At 46.3% G+C, this 25,568-nt stretch overlaps 1 protein-coding gene across 1 annotated transcript in view; it reads left to right on the top strand.

Annotated features, from left to right (window-relative positions):
* The first annotated feature begins 472 nt into the window (after window positions 1-472).
* Window positions 473-25,568, top strand: part of chlsn (cholesin) — a 437,761-nt gene continuing 412,665 nt past the window's right edge. Inside the window, exon 1 of the mRNA XM_086000267.1 lies at window positions 473-741. Coding sequence (XP_085856393.1) covers window positions 634-741 — 108 coding nt within the window. The 5' untranslated portion in view covers window positions 473-633. The remainder of the gene's footprint in view (window positions 742-25,568) is intronic.

The following is a 25,568-nucleotide window of genomic DNA, read 5'->3' as shown; positions in this document are numbered from 1 at the left end:
AAAAGGCCATTCAGCCCTTCGAGCCTGTTGCACCATTCAATCAGATCACGGCTGATCTGTATCATTTACCCACCTTTGATCCATATCCCATAATAGGTGGAAATAGAACTGCACTGCCTGGGCGAAATGGCCAGACCTGGAAATGGCCCGGGGGGAACGGGGACATCTTTGATTTGGAGGCTGAACATTTAATAAACAAATATTTGCTCAAACTGGATAGGTTATGCATACGGATCTACCCGCACCCTCCCCCCAAAAAAATCTTAACTTAAGTCACTAAACAGACAAGAACCAGTTGGATTGCGATTTCCATTTTTATTGCAACCTGAGGATGGCCGCGCACGTGGCCTGCGCCGCGCACTCCAACCCAACGTGATGCCGCGGAATGTGACAGACCGTCCAATAGAAACACGCGAGGCGGCGAGTGAGCCAATCACAGCGAAGAGAGTGGGCGGGGCGGGGCGAGCCCTGGCAGTCAGGTTCGGTTGGTTTTGGAGGCCACGTGGGTTGGACGCTTGCTACAGTAACAATCCCGAGCTGTCAGCTGGCCCTCTTGCAGCAGAAACTCTCAGTGTGATTTTGTGCTTTAAGCATTTTACAGTTTTTATTCTATTTATTTCCCGCCCCCCTCCAATGGCTAAAGGGAAGAAAAGTAGCGCTGAGATGAAACTCTCTCCAAACGACCAGCAGACGACCGCTGGGAAGCCGGATGCACCCGAGCCGAAAAGGAGTAGAGGACAGGTGAGTGGTCAGAGGCCAGCCAGGGCCACTGCTCAGCAAACTTGTGGGGGTCCCTCATTTCCACTGGTAGTAAATGTGGTTCCTTTTTAAAACACTCTGTTGCTCAATATTTTTTTAAAAATCTGTTGGGCAGGATTTATACTGCACTTTTTTGGGGATCTTTAAATGGATGTGAAATGTCCTTAAGGAGGAGTCACACATCACAGGGCTGTTACATATCCTCCAGTCCTCTGTGTTATACTACCATCCCCGTCCCCTTCACCTAAAATGACTTTCCATTGACAACAGAAGTGACTGTATAAATGCAGTCTTAATTACACTGAGTTTGACTTTCTGAAAGAACAAGCATAACCACAAATTTGTTTTCTGGTGGTTTGGCTTTAGCGATAAAATGACGGGCAAGCTTTAAATATAATGCTGTAAATAGAAATTTCATTTGTGCAACAATATATCATTGTCACTGTTTATGTATGTTGGGTTAAGGTGAAACTCCATTTCTTTCCTTGTGGAGGGGGCATCTGATCCCGTATATAAAGCTTTTCTTCACTAACCCATTGTCAAATGTTACTGAAGAAAACTGATAACACTTTGGAACTTTTATTGTTTTGTAACAGATAGTGTAAAATTAAGTGATTTTGTATAATCTGATTTGCTCCTACTCCAGCAGACTCTTAATAACTTGCTACTTTAATAAATCTGATTTTTAGCCTGCACTGTTTGATTTGGCAGTATGGTGTTTGCCACCTGTTCAGAGATTAGGAACATATAATTCACAGTCGCAACTATTTGTAGTGCCCATCTCAACAGAAAAGGGATTGATCATTCACCTGGTGGCACACTGTCCCAGTTACTTTGTGGATAAAGTCAAGTTTGGTTCATAGGATAGACTGGAGAATCTGGGATTGTTCTCCTTAGAGCAGAGAAGGTTGAGAGGAGATTTGGTAGAGGTGTTCAAAATCATGAGGGGGTCTAGATAGAGAGAAACTGTTCCCATTGGCGGAAGGGTCAAGAACCAGAGGACACAGATTCAAGGTGATTGGCAGAAGAACCAAAGGTGCCATGAGGAAAAACTTTTTTACCCAGTGAGTGGTTAGGATCTGGAATGCACTGCCTGAAAGGGTGGTGGAGGCAGACTCAATCGTGGCTTTCAAAAGAGAAGTACCTGAAGGAAAAAAATTTGCAGGGCTACGGGGAAAGACCGGGGAGTGGGACTAGCTGAAGTGTTCTTGCAGAGAACCGGCACGGGCTCAACTGGTCAAATGGCGGCCTCCTGTGCTGTAACCATTCTGTAATTCTAAGCACAGGTTTCCCATGGAAGCTGACTTGTGCTTTGATCTTGAGTAACATGTTATTAAAGAGCCTGAAGTGCAATACCAGCATCTGTGGGATATGATTCATGTCTGTGTTGTCTGAAGAATGGTGGCAACGTACTCGCATGTTGTGTTACTGCTGCTCACTCAGTGAGGGTTGGTTGGTTGAGGGGGAATATTTTCAGAGAGTGCCATGGATCTTTTATGTAGCTGCACCACTGGAACAGATCGGTTTAACGTCTCATCTGAAAGACAGCATTTTTGACAATGCATCACTCCCTTACTACTGAAGTACCAGCCTAAATTATGTGCTTAAGTCCTGGGGTGAGGTGTGAATTCACAACATTCTGACTCTGAGATGTGTTGGAATATTGAAATCCATTTGATTCTTTGTGGTCAATTCAGTAATCCAATGCATGATCCAGGCAAGTGTGCTGTACTCCAGGGCATTGATCGTGATTGACGATCAGTGCTGAGATCTGGAGAGGTGTACCCTTCAGTTTGGGCTGAGATTCTTCCCACTTGGCTCTAAATAACAATTTAATGGGTGGGGTGATTCTAGCTTGACAAACAGATGAAGCTTACCAGAACTCCAAGGTGGTAAGCTTCCTGGTTATAATGGGTTAAATTCCAATAGTATCCCTATGCACACACAGGGACCTCCTCAAGCCTTGACTTTTGTCAAGTTGTGCCTCTGTTCTCTGTGCAAAGCGGTCACCCAATCCCCCTTTAGGGAGAAAGTGTGTGCTTCATATCTGGAAAATGGCAACTCAATTTACATGGATGTCCATTTCGTCTCAAACTCTTAAGCAGGTTGATGGGTTTCCATGCATGTCGGACACCGCCTGGTTGATGCAAAAACTGAATGCCCTGTCTTGCAATTCGTGCTGCTTCCCAATACTCATTGAAACATATAAAATTCTGACAGGGCTAGACAGACTGGATGCAGGGAGGATGTTTTCCCCTGGCTGGGGGGGGGGTGTCTAGAACGGGGGGTCACAGTCTCAGGATACCGGGTAGGATATTTAGGACTGAGATGAGGAGAAATGTCTTCACTCAGAGGGTGGTGAACCTGTGGAATTCTCAACCACAGAAGGCTGTGGAGGCCAAGTCACTGAATATATTTAAGAAGGAGATAGATAGATTTCTAGACACAAAAGGCATCAAGGGGTATGGGGAGAGAGCAGGAATATGGTATTGAGATAGAGGATCAGCCATGATCATATTGAATGGCGGAGCAGGCTCGAAGGGCCGAATGGCCGACTCCTGCTCCTATTTTTCTATGTTTCTATACTCTTTATTTGTGCTCACTGCAATATTCAACTTCTACACCAAGCCTGTGTTTCCCATGAATTTTAAGTTTGAACTTGTGTGTAAAATATATAGGCTGGTGTGTCACAGAGTGAACAATCTGCCATTGTAGTGCCAGGATATGCCCTCATGTACTGCAGATCTCTCTGATAGACTGACAGACTGTGTTAGCTCAGGCTAAAACTCCCAATTCAATTTTATCACTGGAGAGAAATATATACAGAAGCATGTTGAACCAGCAAATGAAAATAACAGATACAGTACGTCCATCAAAGTTGCAGGCTCTTTAATAACTCAAGCTCAAAGTAATAGGCAGCTTACACAGGAAACCCATGCGCCCTATGAACCAACATAAGCATATCATACTTGTCCTTATTTCAGATGAAGCGTATCATTGCAGTAACTTGGATGCACGGTTTCCAAGTGATCTTAAAGCTCTCGGGCTGCCCTACAGACACATCTAACTGAGCAGCATGCTCACATCACAGAACAAAAACGTCTGTTCCTGATTTTAGTGTCCCTTCGACCATCTATTCTCAACAAGCGGGTAAACGAGGTTTTAATCTGTCAGCTTTTGGGTCGTAAGAGCTTAAACTGCTGGCCTTTGAGTCTTCTATAAAGCTTGGCCTATGTGACAATCGTGCATCTATTGTAACAGTGGCAACTTTACGTATAACACTTCACTTGCCAGAAATTTCCAGCTGAAACCTATGAAATAACATAACTATTGCCCTCAAAGGATCTATAATTTGATGAGCTAAAGTTCAAAAATCTTTGGGGCCTTCCAAGTTTTCACAGCTAGGAGAGGATGTCTGTTGCAATTTAACAATTTAAGGAGTGTGATGGAATACTCTCCACTTGCCTAGATGAAGTGCAGCTCCCAATAACACTCAAGAAGCTCGACACCATCCAGGACAAAGCAGCCCGCTTGATTGGCACCCCATCCACCACCTTAAACATTCGCTCCCTCCACCACCGGCGTACCATGGCTACAGTGTGCACCATCTACAAGATGCACTGCAGCAACTGGCCAAGGCTTCTTCGACAGCACGTCCCAAACCCGCAACCTCTACCACCTAGAAGGACAAGGGCAGCAGGCGCATGGGAACACCACCACCTTCAAGTTCCCCTCCAAGTCACACACCATCCTGACTTGGAATTATATCGCCGTTCCTTCATCGCTGCGCCAAAATCCTGGAACTCCCTCCCTAACAGCACTGTGGGAGGACCTTCACCACACGGACTGCAGCGGTTCAAGAAGGCGGCTCACCACCACCTTCTCGAAGGGATGGGCAATAAATGCTGGCCTTGCCAGCGATGCCCACATCCTGGAACGAATAATTTAAAAAAAAAAAAAAGAAAGGATCTCCATTTCATCACATTTTGCATAAGAATCTACTCCAAGTGTATTGGATTCCGGAAACTATAGTGAATGCAGTTCATTAACGATGCCTTTGCTCATGTTAAGTCCTAATAGCCCATACACCTTTCACCCAGAGGAAATGATCCTTGCCTGGAGGTAGTTGGGTGTGGGGGTCTCGACCACTGACCAATGTTGGAGCAGAGTCCGTGAGTTTTTTGAGGGGAAATTGCTGGTAAGGAGGAATATTAAACCGTATGGGGAGCAAGCAGGAGAGTGAGATTTGACTACATGGCTTGTGTGGAGGAAAACACAAGGGCAGCCTTGATGTGCTCAATGGCCCGTGTTATTGTGCAGTAACATTGTATTAATCTATTAACACTCGTCATAATCACAAACGGTGACAAACTAACCAACACCGCCATCGATCAGATCTCCGAAGTAGCTGGAAAAGTACACTTCATTACCCTGTTTACTGTATGTTGCAATTTATTCTGCAGCTTCTGATGGAAGGGAAGGTCCACACAGGGCAACAAATGTTACCAGTGTGGGTTGATTTCTGGGGTGAATAAAGAGGCAACTCCAATGGCACATTTACCACAGTCATGTCAACACTTTGCTTCTGGGGAAAAACCACCACCGGAAGCACATAAGCTCGTCCCTTTTCACAACGCTCCTTCTGAATGTGGTACTTCAATATTCCCGGGAATCCAACACACAGGATTTTCAAACAACCTAATTTTTGCACCTTCTCTGTTTCCATTCTTATATCACTATTTAATTCTGATTTCATTTCCTGGGGAATGCAATGAAGCCGTTCTTTCAGTTACTGAAGCATTTTAAACAGTAGCCAGCAGTAAATTCACCCTTGGATAACTAGAATACTCATTCAAGTATTGTGAGATTTCAAATTATTATTGTCTGCCATGGCTCAGTGGGTACCACCCTCACCTCTGAGTCAGAAGGTTGTGGGTTCAAGTCCCACTCCAGAGACGTGCAGCACAAAAATCTAGGCTGACACTCCCAGTGCAGTACTGAGGGAGTGCTGCACTGTCGAAGGTGCTGTCTTTTGAATGAGGCGTTAAACCGAGGCCCCGTCTGCGCTCTCAGATGGAAGTAAAAGATCCCATGGCACTATTTCGAAGAAGAGCAGGGGAGTTCTCCCCGGTGTCCTGGCCAATATTTATCCTTCAATCAACATCGCTAAAACAGATTTTCTGGTCATTATCACATTGCTGTTTGTGGGAGCTTGCTGTGCGCAAATTGGCTGCCGCATTTCCTACATTACAACAGTGACTACACTCCAAAAGTACTTCATTGGCTGTAAAGCGCTTTGGGACGTCCTGAGATCGTGAAAGGCGCTATAGAAATGCAAGTCTTTCTTTATATGTTGCCATGTAACTTATGTACAACTGTATTAGTTCTGAGTATTAATGTTCTCTGGAGACTATCAATGGAATTGTGTATTATCTTCTTTGACTTTTTTTGAATGGTGTGTAGAGATTTGGTTATCTCTGGTAAACAGGATTGAGTGCAAACCAATATGGTGGGTATATTGTGTTTAATTGGAGTTTAGGACAGAATATAACACACTAATAATACAGCAAAAACATATGACTGTGACAAGCAGCTGGTACCGGACCCGATCAGATAGATGGCTGGCGTGTGTGAACAGTACTCTGACTTGCGGCCTCTCTCCTTTCATCTAGAACTGGTGAGCATGGGATCACTCTCGAAAGCGCTCGACCAGCCCAACTTTTGTTTAGCTCTTCCCTCCGCCATCTGAGTGGGCAAGCCCTCAGGGTGTTACTTTTATTCTCCTTTTAGGAGTGGGCCTGAGGCCAAATTATTGACAAGACCATTTAACCTATCGTTGTTCCCCTAAAACCTCATTACCCAATGAGGCATCAAGATCTTTGTCTCAATTCTTGGATGAAAGCCCTCCCCTAAAGGTGTCTCATGATCTCATCCAGTTTATCTTTCTTGTTTTTACATTTCCTCGATTGGAATTTGTCTTATTTCTCTTTGTCCTCATCCTCCCTGTTACAATTGGTACTAGGCCTGGCCTTGTACCCCTTCAATCAAGTGGCTCAAGCCAGAGCTGTCCCATTTCAGCCAGTCGTTATCTCACTTCATTCTGTGTCTTTCAACTAAATGGCCCAGAAATTCGGGTCGGGGGCTTCCCGCGGGTGCAAGCCTCCGACCTGCACTTACCTAGCGCGCTGGCCGTTGTGCTGTGGGCCCGCGTGGGATTCCGATCCTGGGCCTCCTCCAACTGCCGACGCGCAGTGCTTGCGTATCCCAGGGGCGCAGTTAGTTCGATGTGTCCCCTGGGATCACATGGGCCATGGAGAGCCAATGGTAGCAGGGAATGCCCATTCATAAATTTGACAGGAAGAGCTGACAAACCTATAAATACTATAAGCCCCAAAACATCACTAAAACTTCAAATAATTTTTTTTTTTAATCACATTTTTAAAATAACTATAAATTACATGAAATAACTATTTTAAACAATAATTTAAATTTTTGAAAAAAAAATTTCATTTTCTAACGGGGCTAAAAATAAACTTGCCTTTCTTTAAAGTATTTAAAAATAATAAACCTGTGGAAAAAGTGTTTTAATTTTAATTAATTCACCACTTACCTTGTTAAAAGCAGGCCTTGCGCCTGCTTTTTAAAAGTGTAACTGCTGGAGACTTACCCTCCCGGAGAAACCTGCAAAAAAAACGTAAGTTCGATGCGCACGCGCTGCCTCTCCGGCACACGCGTTCCACCTCTGAGCCCCTTTTTTCAGGGGAACGGAAGTTCCGGTTTCCCGCGCATGCGCAGTGAATGCACGAAACCGGCACTTCCATTGGGCCTACGTGCGAGTACCCCGTGCGTACTCACCCGTGGAGACCCGAATTTCTGGGCCATTAACTTTTATTTATCTTCACAAGCAGTTCTGCTAAACAAATCCCAAATTCTACCTGTAGAGATTATAATATGGTTATTAGTAATAATGGAAGAAACATAGGTTGGGCCTTCGTTGGCCAAATTAAAGATACAACAACAGAGTCAAAACCCTAACTTACAAACGACAGATTTGGCAAGCAAGGCCATCCTGTGGGCCCCTGTGTGGAATGTTTATGCCTCATCTAATCTAACTAACTGTAGACATTTTGTCGCAAATTCTAATATGAGCTTTCAGGAAAACGAAACTTATACGTTAACCCCTTACTTGTCTCGAGCAGAAACATACAATCATTTAAACACAGTATTATTCGCGTAGCCATATACATTTTTAGGCACCCCTAGTTTCTAACAGGTATGAAATATTTACATTGGAGACCGTGAACAGCACGTCTTATTTGGGGGAACTCCTAATCAGGGCGGTGATTGGCTAAATTAGACTTCTAAAATAGTTGGTGAGTCACATTAGAATTTGTTAACGCCAGTCCTTTACGTTAAGATTATTTATCTGCTGCTGCAGAAGCTATTGGTCACTTTTAGCTGTACTGGAACTTAATGAGTCGTTAATCACTTTTTTAATTTATATATCTGTGTATCTCTGGCACCCGAATGTAATTTGAAAAACACTTGTGGGAATATTGAACTGGACAGGTGTTTGACCAGTGCTGGTGATTTTTGATGTGAGCCATTGTAGAATGGTCAGTGGTGAGAGATTTTTGCAGCTGCAACAACAGCAACTTGTATTTATATAGCACCTTTAACGTAGTAAAACGTCCCAAGGCGCTTCACAGGATTATTATAAGACAAAAGATTTGACATCGAGCCACATCAGGAGAAAATAGGGCAGGTGACCAAAAGCTTGGTCAAAGAGGTAGGTTTTAAGGAGCATCTTAAAGGAGGAAAGAGAGGCAGAGAGGTTTAGGCAGAGAATTTCAGAGCTTAGGGCCCAGGCAACAGAAGGCACGGCCACCAATGGTTGAGCGATTATAATCAGGGATGCTCAAGAGGGCAGAATTAGAGGAGCGCAGGTATCTCATGGAGGGGGGTTGTGGGGCCAGGGGAGATTACAGAGATAGGGAGGGGCGAGGCCATGGAGAGATTTGAAAACAAGGATGAGAATTTTGAAATCGAGGCGTTGCTTAACCGGGAGCCAGTGTAGGTCAGCGAGCACAGGGGTGAATGGGACTTGGTGCGAGTTAGGACACAGGCAGCCGAGTTTTGCATGACCTCAAGTTTACATAGGGTAGAACATAAGTCAACATAAGAACATAAGACGTAGGAGCAGGAGTAGGTCATTCGGCCCCTCGAGCCTGCTCCGCCATTCAATAAGATCATGGCTGATCTGATCTTGGCCTCAACTCCACTTCCCTGCTCGCTCCCCATAACCCTTGACTCCCTTATTGTTCAAAAATCTGTCTATCTCCACCTTAAATATATTCAATGACCCAGCCTCCACAGCTCTCTGGGGAAGAGAATTCCAAAGATTCACGACCCTCTGAGAGAAGAAATTCCTCCTCGTTTCTGTTTTCAATGGGCGACCCCTTATTCTGAAATTATGCCCCCTCGTTCTAGATTCCTCCACGAGGGGAAACATCCTCTCTGCATCTACCCTGACAAGCCCCTTCAGAATCTTATATGTTTCAATAAGATCCCCTCTCATTCTTCTAAACTCCAATGAGTATAGGCCCAACCTGCTCAACCTTCCTTCAGAAGACAACCCCTTCATCTCCGGAATCAACCTCGTGAACCTTCTTTGAACTGCCTCCAATGCAAGTATATCCTTCCTTAAATAAGGAGACCAAAACTGTACGCAGTACTCCAGGTGTGGTCTCACCAACGCCCTGTACAGTTGTAACAGGACTTCCCTACTTATATACTCCATTCCCTTTGCAATAAAGGCCAACACTCCATTTGCCTCCCTAATTACTTGCTGTACCCACATGCTAACTTTTTGTGTTTCATGTACAAGGACCCCCAGATCTCTCTGTACCTCAGCATTTTGTAATCTCTCCCAATTTAAATAATAATTTGCTTTTTTATTTTTCCTACCAAAGTGGATAACCTTGCATTTTCCCACATTAAACTCCATCTGTCAGATTTTTGCCCACTCACTTAGCCTATCTATATCCCTTTGGAGATTCTTTGCGTCCTCCACACAATTTGCTTTCCCACCTATCTTTGTATCATCAGCAAATGTGGCTACATTACACTCAGTCCCTTCATCCAAGTCATTAATATAGATTGTAAATAGTTGAGGCCCCAGCACTGATCCCTGCGGCACCCCACTAGTTACAGTTTACCAACCTGAAAATTACCTATTTATCCCGACTCTCTGTTTCCTGTTAGTTAGCCAATCCTCTATCCATGCTAATATATTACCCCCAACCCCGTGAGCTCTTATCTTTTATGTGGCACCTTATCGAATGCCTTCTGGAAATCCAAATACACGACATCTACTGGTTCCCCTTTATCCACCCTGCACGTTACATCCTCAAGTCTAGAGGTGGTAAAAATATGGATGAGGGTTTCAGCAGATGGACTGAGGCAAGGGCAGAGACGGGCGATGTTACGGAGGTGGAAATAGGCGGTCTTAGTTACGCTGCGGATATGTGGTCGGAAGCTCATTTCAGGGTCAAATATGACACCAAGGTTGCGAACCATGTGGTTCAGCCTCAGACAGATGTTAGGGAGAGGGATGGAGTCAGTGGCTAGTGAACGGAGTTTGTGGCGGGGACCGAAGACAATGACTTCGGTCTTCCCAATATTTAATTGGAGAAAATTTCTGCACATCCAGAACTGGATGTCGGACAAGCAGTCTGACAATTTAGAGACCATGGCGGGGTCGAGAGAAGTGGTGTTGAGGTAGAGCTGGGTGACGTCAGCGTACATGTGGAAACTGATGCTGTGTTTTCGGATGATGTCACCAAGGGGTAACATGTAGATGAGAAACAGGAGGGGGCCAAGGATAGATCCTTGGGGGACACCAGAGGTAACGATGCGGGAGCGGGAAGAGAAGCCGTTGCAGGTGATTCTCTGGCTACGATTAGATAGATAAGAATGGAACCAGGCGAGTGCAGTCCCACCTAGCTGGACAACGGTGGCGAGGCGTTGGAGAAGGATGGAGTGGTCAACCGTGTCAAAGGCTGCAGACAAGTCAAGAAGGACGAGGAGGGATAGTTTACCTTTGTCACAGTCACAAAGGATGTAATTTGTGACTTTGATGAGAGCCGTTTCGGTACTGTGGCAGGGGTGGAAACCAGATTTGAGGGATTGAAACATGGAATTGCTGGAAAGATGGGCACGGATTTGGAGAGGAAAGGGAGGTTGGAGATGGGGTGGTAGTTTGCAAGGACAAGGGTTAGAATTTGTTAACGCCAGTCCTTTACATTAAGATTATTATATTTATCTGCTGCTGCGGAAGCTATTGGTCACTTTTAGCTGTACTGGAACTTAATGAGTCATTAATCACTTATAATTTATATATCTGTGTATCTCAGGCACCCGAATGTCATTTGAAAAGCACTTGTGGGAATATTGAACTGGACAGGTGTTTGGCTATTGCTGGTGATTTTTGATGTCAGCCATTGTAGAATGGTCAGTGGTGAGATAAACCACTTGATATTTTCACAGCCTCAAGTTAATTGCTTGTCATTAATGTCCATAGAACACAAACTCCGGTACGTAAGCTGAACCATTGTAAATTGAGTGTGAAAGTGTGCGCAAAGGATGACGGTACTGGGTTTTAAAAATGTTGGCTATTGGTCTCCCTTGGGGCTAAGTTGGGTAGAGTGCACGTCAGTTGTTCCCGATGGCCGGGGAGTCCAGAACCAGGGGTCACAGTCTAAGGATAAGGGGTAAGCCATTTAGGACAGAGATGAGGAGGAATTTTTTCACCCAGAGAGTGGTGAACCTGTGGAATTCTCTACCAAAGAAGGCAGTAGAGGCCAATTCATTAAATATATTCAAGAAGGAGTTAGATATATTTCTTAAGGCTAAAGGGATCAAGGGATATGGGGAGAAGGCAGGGACAGGGTACTGAATTTGGATGATCAGCCATGATCACATTGAATGGCGGAGCAGGCTCGAGGGGCCGAATGGCCTACTCCTGCTCCTATCTTCTATGTTTCTATGTTGATGTTGTACGTGGTCTGTTGGAAGGAGTTAGCATGCTGGGCTGGCTCAATGTCCTTTCCTCATTCCGTTCTGTGTGTTATTTAAGCTTAGTTGTTGCAATTCTTCAGGTGGTCAGTAGATGGTGCCAAAAGAACAAGTTTCAATACATTGATTTGCTTTGATTCAGCGTATCAGTTCAGTTAATGTAGATGAGCGTGCAGAACTAGTTACACACCTATCCTTTGTTAGCAAGTTAGTATGTGGATTCGTAATAAAGTTTACAGGTTTTTTTGGGGGGGTGGGGGAAACAAACTGGCAGGTGATGTGCTTCTAGCCCCCCCCCCCCCCCCCCCCCCCCATGTCTGTGCCGCTCTCTAAATGGCCAGTAATAGTTGACTAAGAGAATTCTCTCATTGTGTGGTTGTCCTCCCTGTGGTGTAACTCAAAGTTTCATCCTTGGTTCCATTCTCTTTCCCCATCTACATGCTCCTTGGCAAGATTGTGCATGCAGTCAGCTTCAGTCTTTGTGATGGTGATACCGCAGTACATCTCTTGTGTCACCGTGTGTCAGCTGCGTCTCAGTGGGCAGCATTCTTGCCTCTGAGTCAGAAGGTTGTGGGTTCAAATCCCACTCCAGAGACTTGAGCACAAAAATCTAGGCTGACACTCCAGTGCAGTGCTGAGGGAGCGCTGCACTGTCAGAGGTGCTGCCTTTCAGATGGGACGTTAAACCCTCTCGGGTGGACGTAAAAGATACCGTGGCACTATTTTGAAGAAAAGCAGGGGAGTTATCCCCGGTGTCCTGGCCAATATTTGTCCCTCAATCAACATAACAGAAACAGATTATCTGGTCATTATCACATTGCTGTTTGTGGGAGCTTGCTGTGCACCAATTTGCTGCCACGTTTCCTCCATTGCAACAATGACCGCACTTCAAAATGTACTTCATTGGCTGTAAAGCGCTTTGGGACGTCCTGAGGTTGTGAAAGGCATTGTATGAATACAAGTCTTTCTTTGTCACTCTCAACTCCACAACGGTTTCCTGTGCTGTCGGCTTGTCCAACACCAAGGCATTGTTAAACCAGCGCTGTCTCCAACTTAACATTAGCAAGACCTGAGCCATCCTACTTGGCTCCCACTGGAAGCTGCCCACTAACTAGCCCCCTGATTTCATCAGCCTCCCTGCTTGCCCAGGTTGACCCAGTGTGCACAACTATGGTGTCCTGTTTGATCGTGAGCTGAGTTTCGAACTCCAATTCTGTCAATCACCCAGCACTGTCTATTTCTACTTCTATTTTGAAGAAGAGCAGGAGAAGTTATCCCCGGTGTCTGGGCCAATATTTATCCCTCTACCAGCATTACTAAACTAGATGATCTGGTCATTACCACATTGCTGTTTGTGGGAGCTTGCTGTGTCAAATTGGCTGCCGTGTTTCCTACATTACAACAGTGACTACATTTCAAAAGTACTTTATTGGCTGTAAAGCACTTTGGGACGCCCTGAGGCGGTGAAAGGCGCTATAGAAATGCAAGTCTTTTTATCTTTTATTAAATTGCCCTTTTTCTGCCCTTGCTCTCCTCCACCATCACTGAAACCTTCCGCCAACACACTGTCACCTCCCTCGGCTTGACTTTTCTACTCGGTGGCTTTCTGAGCTCCAACTCGTTCAAATCTCTGCCACCTGCACCAGAGACCACACGACAGTCCCGCTCACCTGTTCGCTTTGTCCTCCTTGACCTTCACTAGCTTCGTACCCACAAGTGCCATTTCAAAACCTTCATCCTTATTTACAAGTCCCTCTGTGGCCCCTCTCCTATCCCTGCAATCCTGTCCAGCCCGATGCCCCAAAGAGGTAGAATTTCTGTATATCCGCACCAGTGCACTTGAGCATAGCTACGAAGATGCGAAGCTACGTGCCCTAGGAGTCCGCCATCTCGGGGGAGTTTCAACAAGCAACATTTATAAGAAAGACTTGCATTTATATAGCGCCTTTCATGACCACCGGACGTCCCAAAGCGCTTTACAGCCAATGAAGTACTTTTGAAGTGTAGGCACTTGTTGTAATGTGGGAAACGCGGCAGCCAATTTGGGCACAGCAAGCTCCCACAAACAGCAATGTGAGAATGACCAGATAATCTGTTTTAGTGATGCTGGTTGAGGGATAAATATTGGTCAGGACACCGGGGAGAACTCCCCTGCTCTTCTTCAAAATAGTGCCATGGGAACTTTTACGTCCACCTGAGAGAGCAGACGGGGCCTCGGTTTGACGTCTTATCCAAAAGACGGCACCTCCGACAGTGCAGCACTCCCTCAGTACTGCTCTGGAGTGTCAGCCTAGATTTATGTGCTGAAGTCTCTGGAGTGGGACTTGAACCCACAACCTTCTGACTCGGAGGCGAGAGTGCTACCCACTGAGCCACGGCTGACACTGTGTATAGAGAGCCTTTAACACATAACAAATGCCCCAATGCCCTAAATTTTCTGTATAGAAGTCAGTACACTTTTGTAGTATTGTAGTTGTGAGCCTGCTCCTGTGGAACTACAAGTGCTCGATTTTCAAAATTCTCATCCTTGTTTCCAAATCCCACCATGGCCTCGAACCCCCCCCCCCCCCCCCCAATCTCTGTAACCTCCTCCAGCCCCACAACGCCACCACCCCCCCCCCGCTCGAGATATCTGCACTCCTCCAATTCTGCCCTCTTGAGCATCCCTGCTTTTCAGCGCATCACCACTGGCGATCGTGTCTTCTGTTGCCTGGGCCCTAAGCTCTGGAATTCCCTCCCTAAACCTCTCCGCCTCGCTACCTCTTTCCTCCTAATAAGAAGCTCCTCAAAACCTACCTCTTTGACCAAGCTTTTGGTCACCTGCCCTAATTTCTCCTTATGTGGCTCGGTGTCAAATTAATTGTCTTAAAATACTCCTGTGAAGCGCCTCGGGACGTTTTACTACGTTAAAGGCGCTATATAAATACAAGTTGTTACTGTATCTTTCTCTCCCTGTCCCTCTTCTCCCTCCCCACGCTGTCCCCATGCTATGTGATGTTAATTGTAATGGTCTGTTGTTGGGTGTTACTGTTTCACAAAAGTACAGGGTAAAAACTACAACTTGTGCGATCCAGTACACACTCACTCACTCCTGCACGCAGTGAAGAAATTGGGCGGTTTGATTGGTTTTATGGTAACCCCTTCACCGAAGCATATGAGAGCATGGGCCTTACACTCAACATCAGTAAGACAAAGGTCCTCTACCAACCTGCCCCCGCCACACAGTGCTGCTCCCCGATTATTAAAATCCACGACAAGGCCTTGGACAACGTGGACCACTTTCCATACCTCGGGAGCCTACTGTCAACAAGGGCAGACGTCGATGATGAAGTCCAACACCGCCTTCAGTGTGCCAGTGCAGCCTTCGGTCGCTTGAGGAAGAGAGTGTTTGAAGACCAGGACCTCAAACCCGGCACCGAGCTCATGATCTACAGAGCAGCAGTGATACCCGCCCTGCTGTATGCCTCAGAGACATGGACCATGTACAGCAGGCACCTCAAAGCACTGGAGAGGTACCACCAACGCAGCCTCAGCAAGATCCTGCAAATCCATTGGCAGGATAGGTGCACCAACGTCAGTGTTCTCGCTCAGGCCAACATCCCCAGCATCGAAGCTTTGACCACGCTCGATCAGCTCCGATGAACGGGTCACATTGTCCGCATGCCCGATACGAGACTCCCAAAACAAGCGCTCTACTCGGAGCTCCGGCACGGCAAGAGAGCCCCAGGTGGGCAGAGGAAACGCTTCAAGGACACCCTCAAAGCCTCCTTGAAAAAGTGTAACCTCCCCACTGACACCTGGGAATCCCTGGCCCAAGACCGCACAAAGTGGAGGCGAAGCACCCGGGAAGGCACCGAACACCTCGAGTCTCTTTGTCGGGAGCCAAGCGCAGGCAGGGCAAGGAGCGCACGTCAACCCAAGCACCCCACCCACCTGCCCCTTCAACCACCGTCTGCCCCACCTGTGACAGAGACTGTAGGTCTCACCTGCAAACTCATTTTTAATGTGGAAGCAAGTCACCCTCGGTTCCCGAGGGACTGCCTAAGAAGAAGAAGGTACTCTGGAGGGAAAACAACGATGATTTCGATGGCTCGGTTTTCCTCGGGTTAGCTGGTGCTCGTTGGCAAATTTTGGCGCTTATGTATTCGTAATCAGACGTTCAGCAACTTCATTTAAACAATCGTAACTTTTTTTGCCCTTTGGATGGGTGTGCTATGAGGTCACACCACAGTGTGACATAATGTGCGTTACAGTCACGGTTTTAAATAAAATTAGTTAGTTAAATTAAATCATGAAGGGGGTTTTGATGGAGTAAATAAGGCGAAACTGTTTCCAGTGGCAGAAGGGTCGGTAACCAGAGGGCAGAAGGGTCGGTAACCAGAGGGCAGAAGGGTCGGTAACCAGAGGGCACAGATTTAAGGTCATTGGCAAAAGAACCAGAGGGAAGATGAGGGAAAAAAATTCCGCAGCGAGTTGTTGTGATCGGGAATGCGCTGCCTGAAAGGGCGGTGGAAGCAGATTCAATAAAACTTCCAAAAGGGAATTGGATAAATACTTGGAAGGGGCAAAATTTGCAGGACTGTGGGGAAAGAGCAGAGGAGCGGAGAGCTCATTCAAAGAGCCGGCACAGGAGCTATGGGCCGACTGGCCTCCTTCTGTACTTTATGATTCTATCATTCTGTGATCTCAATATAACTAATTTTGCAAACCTATCCACAATGGTAAATAAGTACAAAATTCCAGTTATTACCCAAGCTCTGCACAGAGTACCTTAAAGTGTTTATCTTGGCTATCTCCTGACATTTGTATTTTATATGTTGCTAGGATCCAGTGTGAAGGTGAGAAAATAGTGGCTGTGTGTGGTATTGGATGAGTCTTCAGCCTGCAAAAAAAAACCCCAAACGTTTCATCGTTGGATGCTGAATTCAGTTTGAAAAAAACCTCTCGAGAAATATCCACATCCCTTCTATCTTATAACAAGTTGTACGACTTGCTTAAAAATAGTAAATACAGATGTACAGTCCTTGCACATGTCACCGATCAGCCGGAACGGGCAGTTCACAGCCTGAATGTCTTCTAACGAAACTACCTGCAGTGTGGTATCAGATAAAGTTGCAGTAGTGGAAAAACGCACCGTGTCAAAAAAACAACCAACCCGTTCGCAGCCTGCAACTGTCATGCCAAAGAAAGAAAGACTTGTGTTTATATAGTGCCTTTCACGACCTCAGCGTGTCCCAGAGCGCTTCACAGCCAATCAAGTACAGTACTTTTGAAGGGTAGTCACTGTTGTAATGTGGGAAATGCGGCCGCCAATTTTGCGCATAGCAAGCTCCCACAAACAGCAACGTGACAATGACCAGATAAGCTGTTTTTGTTATGTTGATTGAGGGATCAATATTGGCCCCAGGACATGAATGTGTATATTTTATGTATGTATGCGCGTCTACGTATGTGTGTATAAAATACCAAGATCAGACGATGAATATTATGGAGACTGATGGCGTTCGTGGGAACAGCAGTAAGCCGTCCCGCCCATCGAGTCTGCTCTGCCGATCTGTTAGCCATGGTCGGCCTTCTATCTTTTACTCCCAATTTGCTGCCAACAAAAACATTCTAGTCCTCATTTTCCCATCTCAATTTCATCATTTCTGTCCTAAGGAATGGAGATGGATTTTTAGTGCAAGGTAAAATATATTAGATGGAGTATGAAATGTATGCAAGTTGAGTGTCTCTTGGGACAGGTAGAGGAATTGGTGTGACTATTGATGATTTACTGAAAGTATCCGATCAGTGTAAAGTTGCTATAAAGCAGACTAATGAAGTATTCGGATACTCTGAAGATCACTCGACACTAAATGAAAACATGTCACGGTAAACGTTTAAATCACTGCAAGGCCAGTTTTAGAGCAGTTTTATCTCTGGGTTTAGTCAGTACGGATGCTGTTAATTCATCAATTGCTCCCATCATAATACTCTCGCCACCACAAGTGACCGACCTGCAGCCACGACTACTTCACATTCTGCTATACAGCTCGAGGCGCTCTCTCCAGACACAACCCATGTTTGAAAGGATAAAGTCTGCAATTGTTCTGGTGTCATACGGTTAATCAGTATAAATATGCAATGGAACATGATCGCTAACCTGCTGGAGCAATGGAAAACCACCAGTACAAGATGAATTATATAGGTTGTAAGGCTGCACATATATTCTGGTGTGGAGATGCCGGTGTTGGACTGGGGTGGACAAATGTAAGAAGTCACACAACACCAGGTTATAGTCCAACAGTTTTATTTGAAATCACAAGCTTTCGGAGCGCTGCCCCTTCGTCAGGATGAAGGAGCAGCGCTCCGAAAGCTTGTGATTTCAAATAAAACTGTTGGACTATAACCTGGTGTTGTGTGACTTCTTACATATATTCTGGAGTCTTGCACAGTTGCCTTTTGAGGGGGCATGGAGAAACTTTGCCAGAGATTATTTTGAGATAAATTGGGTGGAATGCATAATTGATCTGGGCAGAAGATGATTCACGAGGCACGACAAAGCGTGAAGCAAGTCGTATCCAGCTAGGTGGAGGAAAGAGAGCGGAAAGGAAATCCAGGAAAGATCAGCCCTTGGGTCAATCTGACACCCAATGTCCTATGTGAGAAAACATCCCACATGGAAATCATACTCTGCAGTCATGTGAGAACCCACAACCTGTATTAATTGGAGATGAATCATAGGCTGTCATCAGCGACGATGGTAGACAGGCCATCATCATCATCATCATGCAAAGAATCGGCTCAATGGATGAAATGGTCTCTAGTTCTACACTTTTTTTCTTTTTTATTCTCTTCCTTCCTTGGATGTTAGGCGTGAGCCTTGGTGTGGTGGTAGCACTCTCGCCTGAGTGGCTTTGAGCATCACTCCAAAGATTTGATCACATAATCAAGTCAGTGCAGTACTGAGGGAGTGCTGCACTGTCGGAGGTGCTGTCTTTCAGATGAGATGTTAAACCGAGGTCCTGTCTGCCCTCTTGGGTGGACGTTAAAGATGCTATGGCACTGTTCGAATGGGAGCAGGGGAGTTCTCCCCGGTATCCTGGCCAATATTTATCCCTCAACCAACATCATTAAAAACAGATTAACTGGTCATTATCTCATCGCTTGCTGTTTGTGGGACCTTGCTGTGCGCAAATTGGCTACTGCTTTTCCTACATTACTACAGTGACTACACTTCAAAAGTAATCTATTGGCTGTAAACTGCTTTGGGATGTCCTGAGGTGGGGAAAGGCGTTATACAAATGCAAATCTTTTGTTTTCCTTTTAAGATCCTGACTTCTTACTGGGGTACGGTCCAACAGGTTGCGCTGTGCTTCTTCACCCAGGTGTCCATTATTCATGTGCGAGCCTCGCCAGCTAGCTGTAAGGGCACGAGGACCATCAGTTGAGGCAGGTCCTGTCAGCATCTGATGCCCACGTACCTGCACTTCAGGCAGGGAGCACTGGATAGCAATCAGGAGCAGTAACTCGAGCTATTTTCCCCCCTCCATAACTCTGAGGCGATGGGGGCCTATCGTAGTGCCCTTGCCACTGTTCTGGCTGGGACCAGCTAACTCAACCTAGACTGAGGGGCTCAAGCTTGGGAGCTTTCTGGTCTCTGGCTCCACTACTCACTGTGAGCCATTGGGGAGCTAGCAGGCAATGCTTTCTTATGTCTTTAAAGATGACCTTGGTTTGCTTGTAGCTGTTTATAGTCGTGGAGATGCACAGTTGAGCTTGAAGATCACTACAGCTTGATGGCGTTGGGGTTGATAAGGGGTCGGCCTTTTAAGACTGAGATGAGGAGGAATTTCTTCACTGAGGGTGGTGAATCTTTGGAATTCTCTACCCCCGAGGGCTGTGGATGCTCAGTCATTGAGTATATTCAAGGCTGAGATCGATAGATTTTTGGACTCTAGGGAAATCGAGGGATATGGAGATCGGGTGGGAAAGTGGAGTTGAGGTAGAAGATCAGCCATGATCTTATTGAATGGCGGAGCAGGCTCGAGGGGCCAAATGGCCTGCTCCTAATTCTTATGTTCTTATATTATAATTCTCATTTTGTCTACCCCACTCTGTAAAAGTACCCCTTCCTTTCTACTGGTTTTCTGTCTCCACTGTTGATGTTTACCGTGGGCTAAATTTACTTTGTTCTTGCAGTATGTTCTTTTGCTAATTTTCTTATCAATATCTTAATGGCATATTTGATTCTTGAAAAACTGGCATTGCTACCAGTTTGTGATCATATTTTCCATTAGCTGCTTTTGCATTCCTTCCATATCTTCTCCAGAATATTTTGTTTCTAACCCTTTGATCTTGTTGACTTCCAACAGTATTATTTTTTCAGTGTAGCGTGGACGAGAGTTTGCAAAGGTTCGACGATGCAGGATTTAAATAATGAACCCGGTGTTCAGAAGGGGTGAGGAATTGCAAGAGTCTTGCGCAGGAAGGGATGGGGGAGAGCTGGCAACCAACACCGTTTCCCCCCATCACTGTGTGCCCTGCCGGTTGTGGCAGTATTAACCTGGCAAACAGCACAGCAAAAGCAGGAGGAAAAAAAACAGCCATGTTTGTTTTAAATTCAGTCAGTCGGTAACTTTTTTTCTCGGGTTTGATTTAAACACTTGCAGTACTGGTTCTCCCCAGTGATCAGATTAAAATAAAATGCAAAGGGCTTTTATTTTCTCCTTGGATTTGCCGGTGACTCCTGGTATGCGTGACTTTTTTTAAAAATTGAGTAGACTGGGCCCATATTCTCTGGAGTTTAGAAGAATGGGAGGTGATCTCGTTGAAACATACAAAATTCTTACAGGGCTTGACAGAGTAGATGCAGGGAGGATGTTTCCCCTGGCTGGGGAGTCTAGAACCAGGGGTCACAGTCTCAGAATAAGGGGTCGGCCATTTAGGACTGAGACGAGGAGAAATCTCTTCACTCAGAGGGTGGTGAATCTTTGGAATTCTCTACCCCAGAGGGCTATGGAGCCTCAGTCGTTGAGTACATTCAAGACAGAGATCGATAGATTTTTGGATATTAAGGGAATCAAGGGATATGGGGATAGTGCAGGAAAGTGGAGATGAGGTAGAAGATCAGCCATGATCTCATTGAATGGCAGAGCAGGCTCGAAGGGCCAAATGGCCTACTCCTGCTCCTATTTCTTATGTCCTTAAAATAGTTTGAAGAATGGTGTGCCTTTTAAAAGGGAATTGTTGCACAGTCCTAAATATTAAGGGGCGATGTCTTCACACTTGTCGATGCATTTGTCAGTCCTTGGTACCATATTTCATGCTTTAAAATCGCTGGTTGGAGGTAGATAGCAAGGATTGTGCATAGAACTTTCTCGTGGGTGGGAAGTGTGTATATATATCGTGTGGAACAGGCCGGATGGACTAGAGGGTCTTGTCTTATCTGTCACTGCTCATACTCCACCGCCCCCCCCCCCCCCCCCCCCAAACCCATGTGGTGCTGTGAAGTCGTGTTGTGAACGGGAATGGTGAGTTCCAGGCAGCATCTCCTTGTGACGTTGTGAAGGTTTGTTCCAATAAGATCACATCAGTTTAGGGTTGTACATGGTGTAACAAGCTGAAGCAGGCCTCAGTCCAGTGGACAATTAGACACGCAGACTCGACCTGAAAACAAGTGCGGTTTATTCACCCACAGCAGTTGTTCTTTAAGTGCAGCGACGAACAAGAGTGGAACAGGGAATTGTTTCCAGCCTACACCTTCTCACTCCCAGTTCCTTCCTCTCCCCAAACTCCTCTCCCCAAACTCAACTAGTTCCCTGCCTTATATTCTCGCAGGCTGGGAGTCGTTCCTGATTAAAGGCAGTTAAAGTCAATTATTTCTTAAAGCTACGTCGCCTTGCCGTGGTCATTCTGACATTTTATGTAATTTCTTAAAGTTTTACCCCTATCGTGGATATACAGCTTTCAAAAGCCTATGGCTCACATATTGTTCCTCTCTCACTCTGTTACAATGAAGACTTTGAAACCTAAATCACACTGTCAAGGGGTGACTGAGAAACACAGATATACAGATCTCCTCTCTCTTTACAACATTTAGGATGATGTGACAATTCAGTGGAATATTATTCATCTTTTAATTGCTGGTATGGTACTGTGTTAATCTGGATCAGTGTGTAGGCTGCATTGTAACCGGGCTGATGTGGATCAGTATGTAGGTTGCATTGTACCGGGCTGATATGGATCAGTGTGTAGGCTGCATTGTACCGGGCTGGCATGGATCAGTGTGTAGGCTGCATTGTACCGGGCTGGCATGGATCAGTATGTAGGCTGCATTGTACCGGGCTGATATGGATCAGTATGTAGGCTGCATTGTACCGGGCTGACATGGATCAGTGTGTAGGCTGCATTGTACCGGGCTGGCATGGATCAGTATGTAGGCTGCATTGTACCAGGCTGATATGGATCAGTATGTAGGCTGCATTGTACCGGGCTGGCATGGATCAGTATGTAGGCTGCATTGTACCGGGCTGATATGGATCAGTGTGTAGGCTGCATTGTACCAGGCTGATATGGATCAGTATGTAGGCTGCATTGTACCGGGCTGGCATGGATCAGTATGTAGGCTGCATTGTACCGGGCTGATATGGATCAGTGTGTAGGCTGCATTGTACCGGGCTGATATGGATCAGTATGTAGGCTGCATTGTACCGGGCTGACATGGATCAGTGTGTAGGCTGCATTGTACCGGGCTAATATGGATCAGTGTGTAGGCTGCATTGTACCAGGCTGATATGGATCAGTGTGTAGGCTGCATTGTACCGGGCTGACATGGATCAGTGTGTAGGCTGCATTGTACCGGGCTGACATGGATCAGTGTGTAGGCTGCATTGTACCGGGCTGGCATGGATCAGTGTGTAGGCTGCATTGTACCGGGCTGACATGGAACTGTATACAGGCTGATGGATCGATCCTTGGCCCCCTCCTATTTCTCATCTACATGTTGCCCCTCGGCGACATCATCCGCAAACAGAACGTCAGGTTCCACAAGTGCATTGATGACAGCCAGCTCTACCTCCCCACCACCTCTCTCGGCCTCTGATTTGTCAGGCTGCTTGTCCAACATCCAGTCATGGATGAGCAGAAATTCCCTGCAACTAAATTTTGGAAAGACCGAAGCCATTGTCTTTGGTCCCGCCACCGACTCCATCCCTCTCCCTGGCCACCGTCTGAGGCTGAAGCAGACCGTTCGCAGCCTTGGTGTCCTATTTGACCCCATGGCCGCTCCATTGCCAGGATCGTCTACTTTCAACTCTGCAAGATCACCCGTCTCCACCCCTGCCTCTGCTCATCTGCTGCTGAAACCCTCACCCTTGCCTTTGTAACCTCGAGACTTGGCCATTCCAATCCTCTCCGGGCCGGCCTCCTATCTTCCACCCTCCATAAACTTGAGCTCATTCAAAACATTTCTGCCCATATCCTAACTCGCACCAAGTCCCATTCGCCCTTCACCCCTGTGCCCGCTGACCTACATTGGCTCCCAGTCCGATGACGGTGCGATTTAAAAATCGCCGTGGGATGTTTTACTACGTTAAAGGCGCTATATAAATGCAGGCGAAACTTCTTTACCCAGAGAGTGGTGAGAAAGTGGAACTCGCTATCACAGGGAGTGGCTGAGGTGAATAGGACAGATACATTTAAGGGGAAGCTGGATAATAAGCACATGAGGGAGAAAACAATAGATGGCTATATTTACAGGGGTAGATGAAGAGGGGTGGGAGGAGGCTGGTGTGAAACATGAACCAGTTGGGCCGAATGGCCTGTTTCTGTGCTGTACATTCTGTAAAAGTTGTTGTTTCTTGATCAGCCTGGTACCATGCAACAACAACAGGATTTGGGATTTTTTGGTCATTTTTCCCACTAAAAGGGCCTGAGCACAAGTGGCTTTTAATATGTATTTCTAAGCAAATGCTGCCTAACAAGTGGAAGTCTTTCAGGACAGCCCCATGCTGAGTCGCAGGTGCATAGGATGGCGAGAAAGTTGCTTTGCACAGATCCCAACTAATGGCCAATTTGTTAGCAATGTCTGGCCATTCAGAAAGACATCTTGCACCTTGGCGCTGACACACTCTTTTGATCTCTACTAGATTTTGAAGAAAGGCTGTAAAAAAAATCAGGGTGCAGACACCCGAATGTTACCTCAGCCAGCTGCAAGGGGGCACTCTCTGCCTTGGTCAGGGAGAGTTCTTGCTTTTACACGAAGTAAAGGGTCCACCAAAATGGGCTCGTGGACACGGGTTTGTTATGTTCATAATGGTACCTAAAGTGTCAGCTGTGGCTCGGTGGGTAGCACCCTCGCCTCTGAGTCAGAAGGTTGTGGGTTCAAGTCCCACTCCAGAGACTTGAACACATAAAGCTAGGCTGACACACCCGGTGCTGTGCTGAGGGAGTGCTGCACTGTCGGAGGTGCTGTCTTTCAGATGAGATGTTAAACCGAGGCCCCGTCTGCTCTCTCAGGTGGATGTAAAAGATCCCATTCTATTTTGAAGAAACGCAAGGGGAGTTATCCCCGGTGTCCTGGGCCAATATTCATCCCTCAATCAGCATAACAAAAACAGTTTATCTGGTCATTATCACATTGCTGTTTGTGGGAGCTTGCTGTGCGCAAATTGGCTGCTGTGTTTCCCACATTACAACAGTGACTACACTTCAAAAAGTACTTAATTGACTGTAAAGCGTTTTGAGACGTCAGGTGGTCATGAAAGGCGCTATATAAATGCAAGTCTTCCTTCCTTCCATCGAAAGAAGAGTAGGCCCTTAGGCCTGTTCTGCCATTCAGGCAGATCTGCACCTCAGCCCTATTTCTCCCGCCTTTGCTTCATGTCTCTTGATGTCCTTGCCCAACAAAAATCTATCTCTCCGTCTTGAAAGCTCCAATTATCAGCCACAGCCGATTGGGTGAGGGGAGTTCCAAATCTCTGCTACACTTTGTGTGAAAACGTGCTTCCTGATTTTGCTCCTGAATAGCCTAGTTCATGAACAGAAGTTGTACTGATTGTTCCTACTGCCTCTCATCATACTGTATGTCTTGCCTACTGTGGAACAAATCAGTTTATAAATCAAACCGAACATCGCCGCCCCCCCCCCCCCCCCCCAGCCTAGTTGTCCGCTTGGTCCATCTTCGGAGAGATTGAAGGAGCATGGCCTGAGTAGGACACGGAGGTCCGGTCCAGAACACAAGGGGAGTTTCATTGCTATACTCCCAGGAGCTGAGGGGCGCGGCGCTTGTTCTAACGGGCCAGGCGGGAAGCCTCCCCGAGACGCGCTCGAAAAATATCGTTCACAAAGATTCACGATGCTCACGGTGTAAAGTGGGCAAAGCTCGAGACCACCAGTTGAAAGGGAGGCGGGGGTGGGGGAGGGAAGTCACCAGACCAGACGAGGCGTTGAAGGCGGGGCGGTCGGGAATGAGCCTGTATTATATCTTTGCTAGCCTCTTGCTGAGTTATTCTGCAACTCCTACAGAACGCTTCTCCAGTTTCTCAAGGAAGGGGATTAGAATGTGTGTGGCATTCATAGTAACGTCATTATATTGTCGCGACCTCCCTCAAGTTGTCTCCAGGGTATTGTCATGATTCTCTAATGTGACTGGGTTTAAGTGGAAAAAGACTGCACTGGAGGTCCATTCGAAAATGTAAATCTCTTGGGGGGGCCAAGGGTCTGCAGAAGGCATTTTGCTTTGGTGTTTGGAA

Source organism: Somniosus microcephalus, chromosome 11, assembly GCF_052327205.1.
Source record: "Somniosus microcephalus isolate GS21.2 chromosome 11, FLI_Smic_1.0, whole genome shotgun sequence".
NCBI classification, from domain to species: Eukaryota; Metazoa; Chordata; class Chondrichthyes; order Squaliformes; family Somniosidae; genus Somniosus; species Somniosus microcephalus.
The sequence above is the reverse complement of the archived record's forward strand: the minus strand, read 5'-3'. Positions and strand labels throughout refer to the sequence as shown.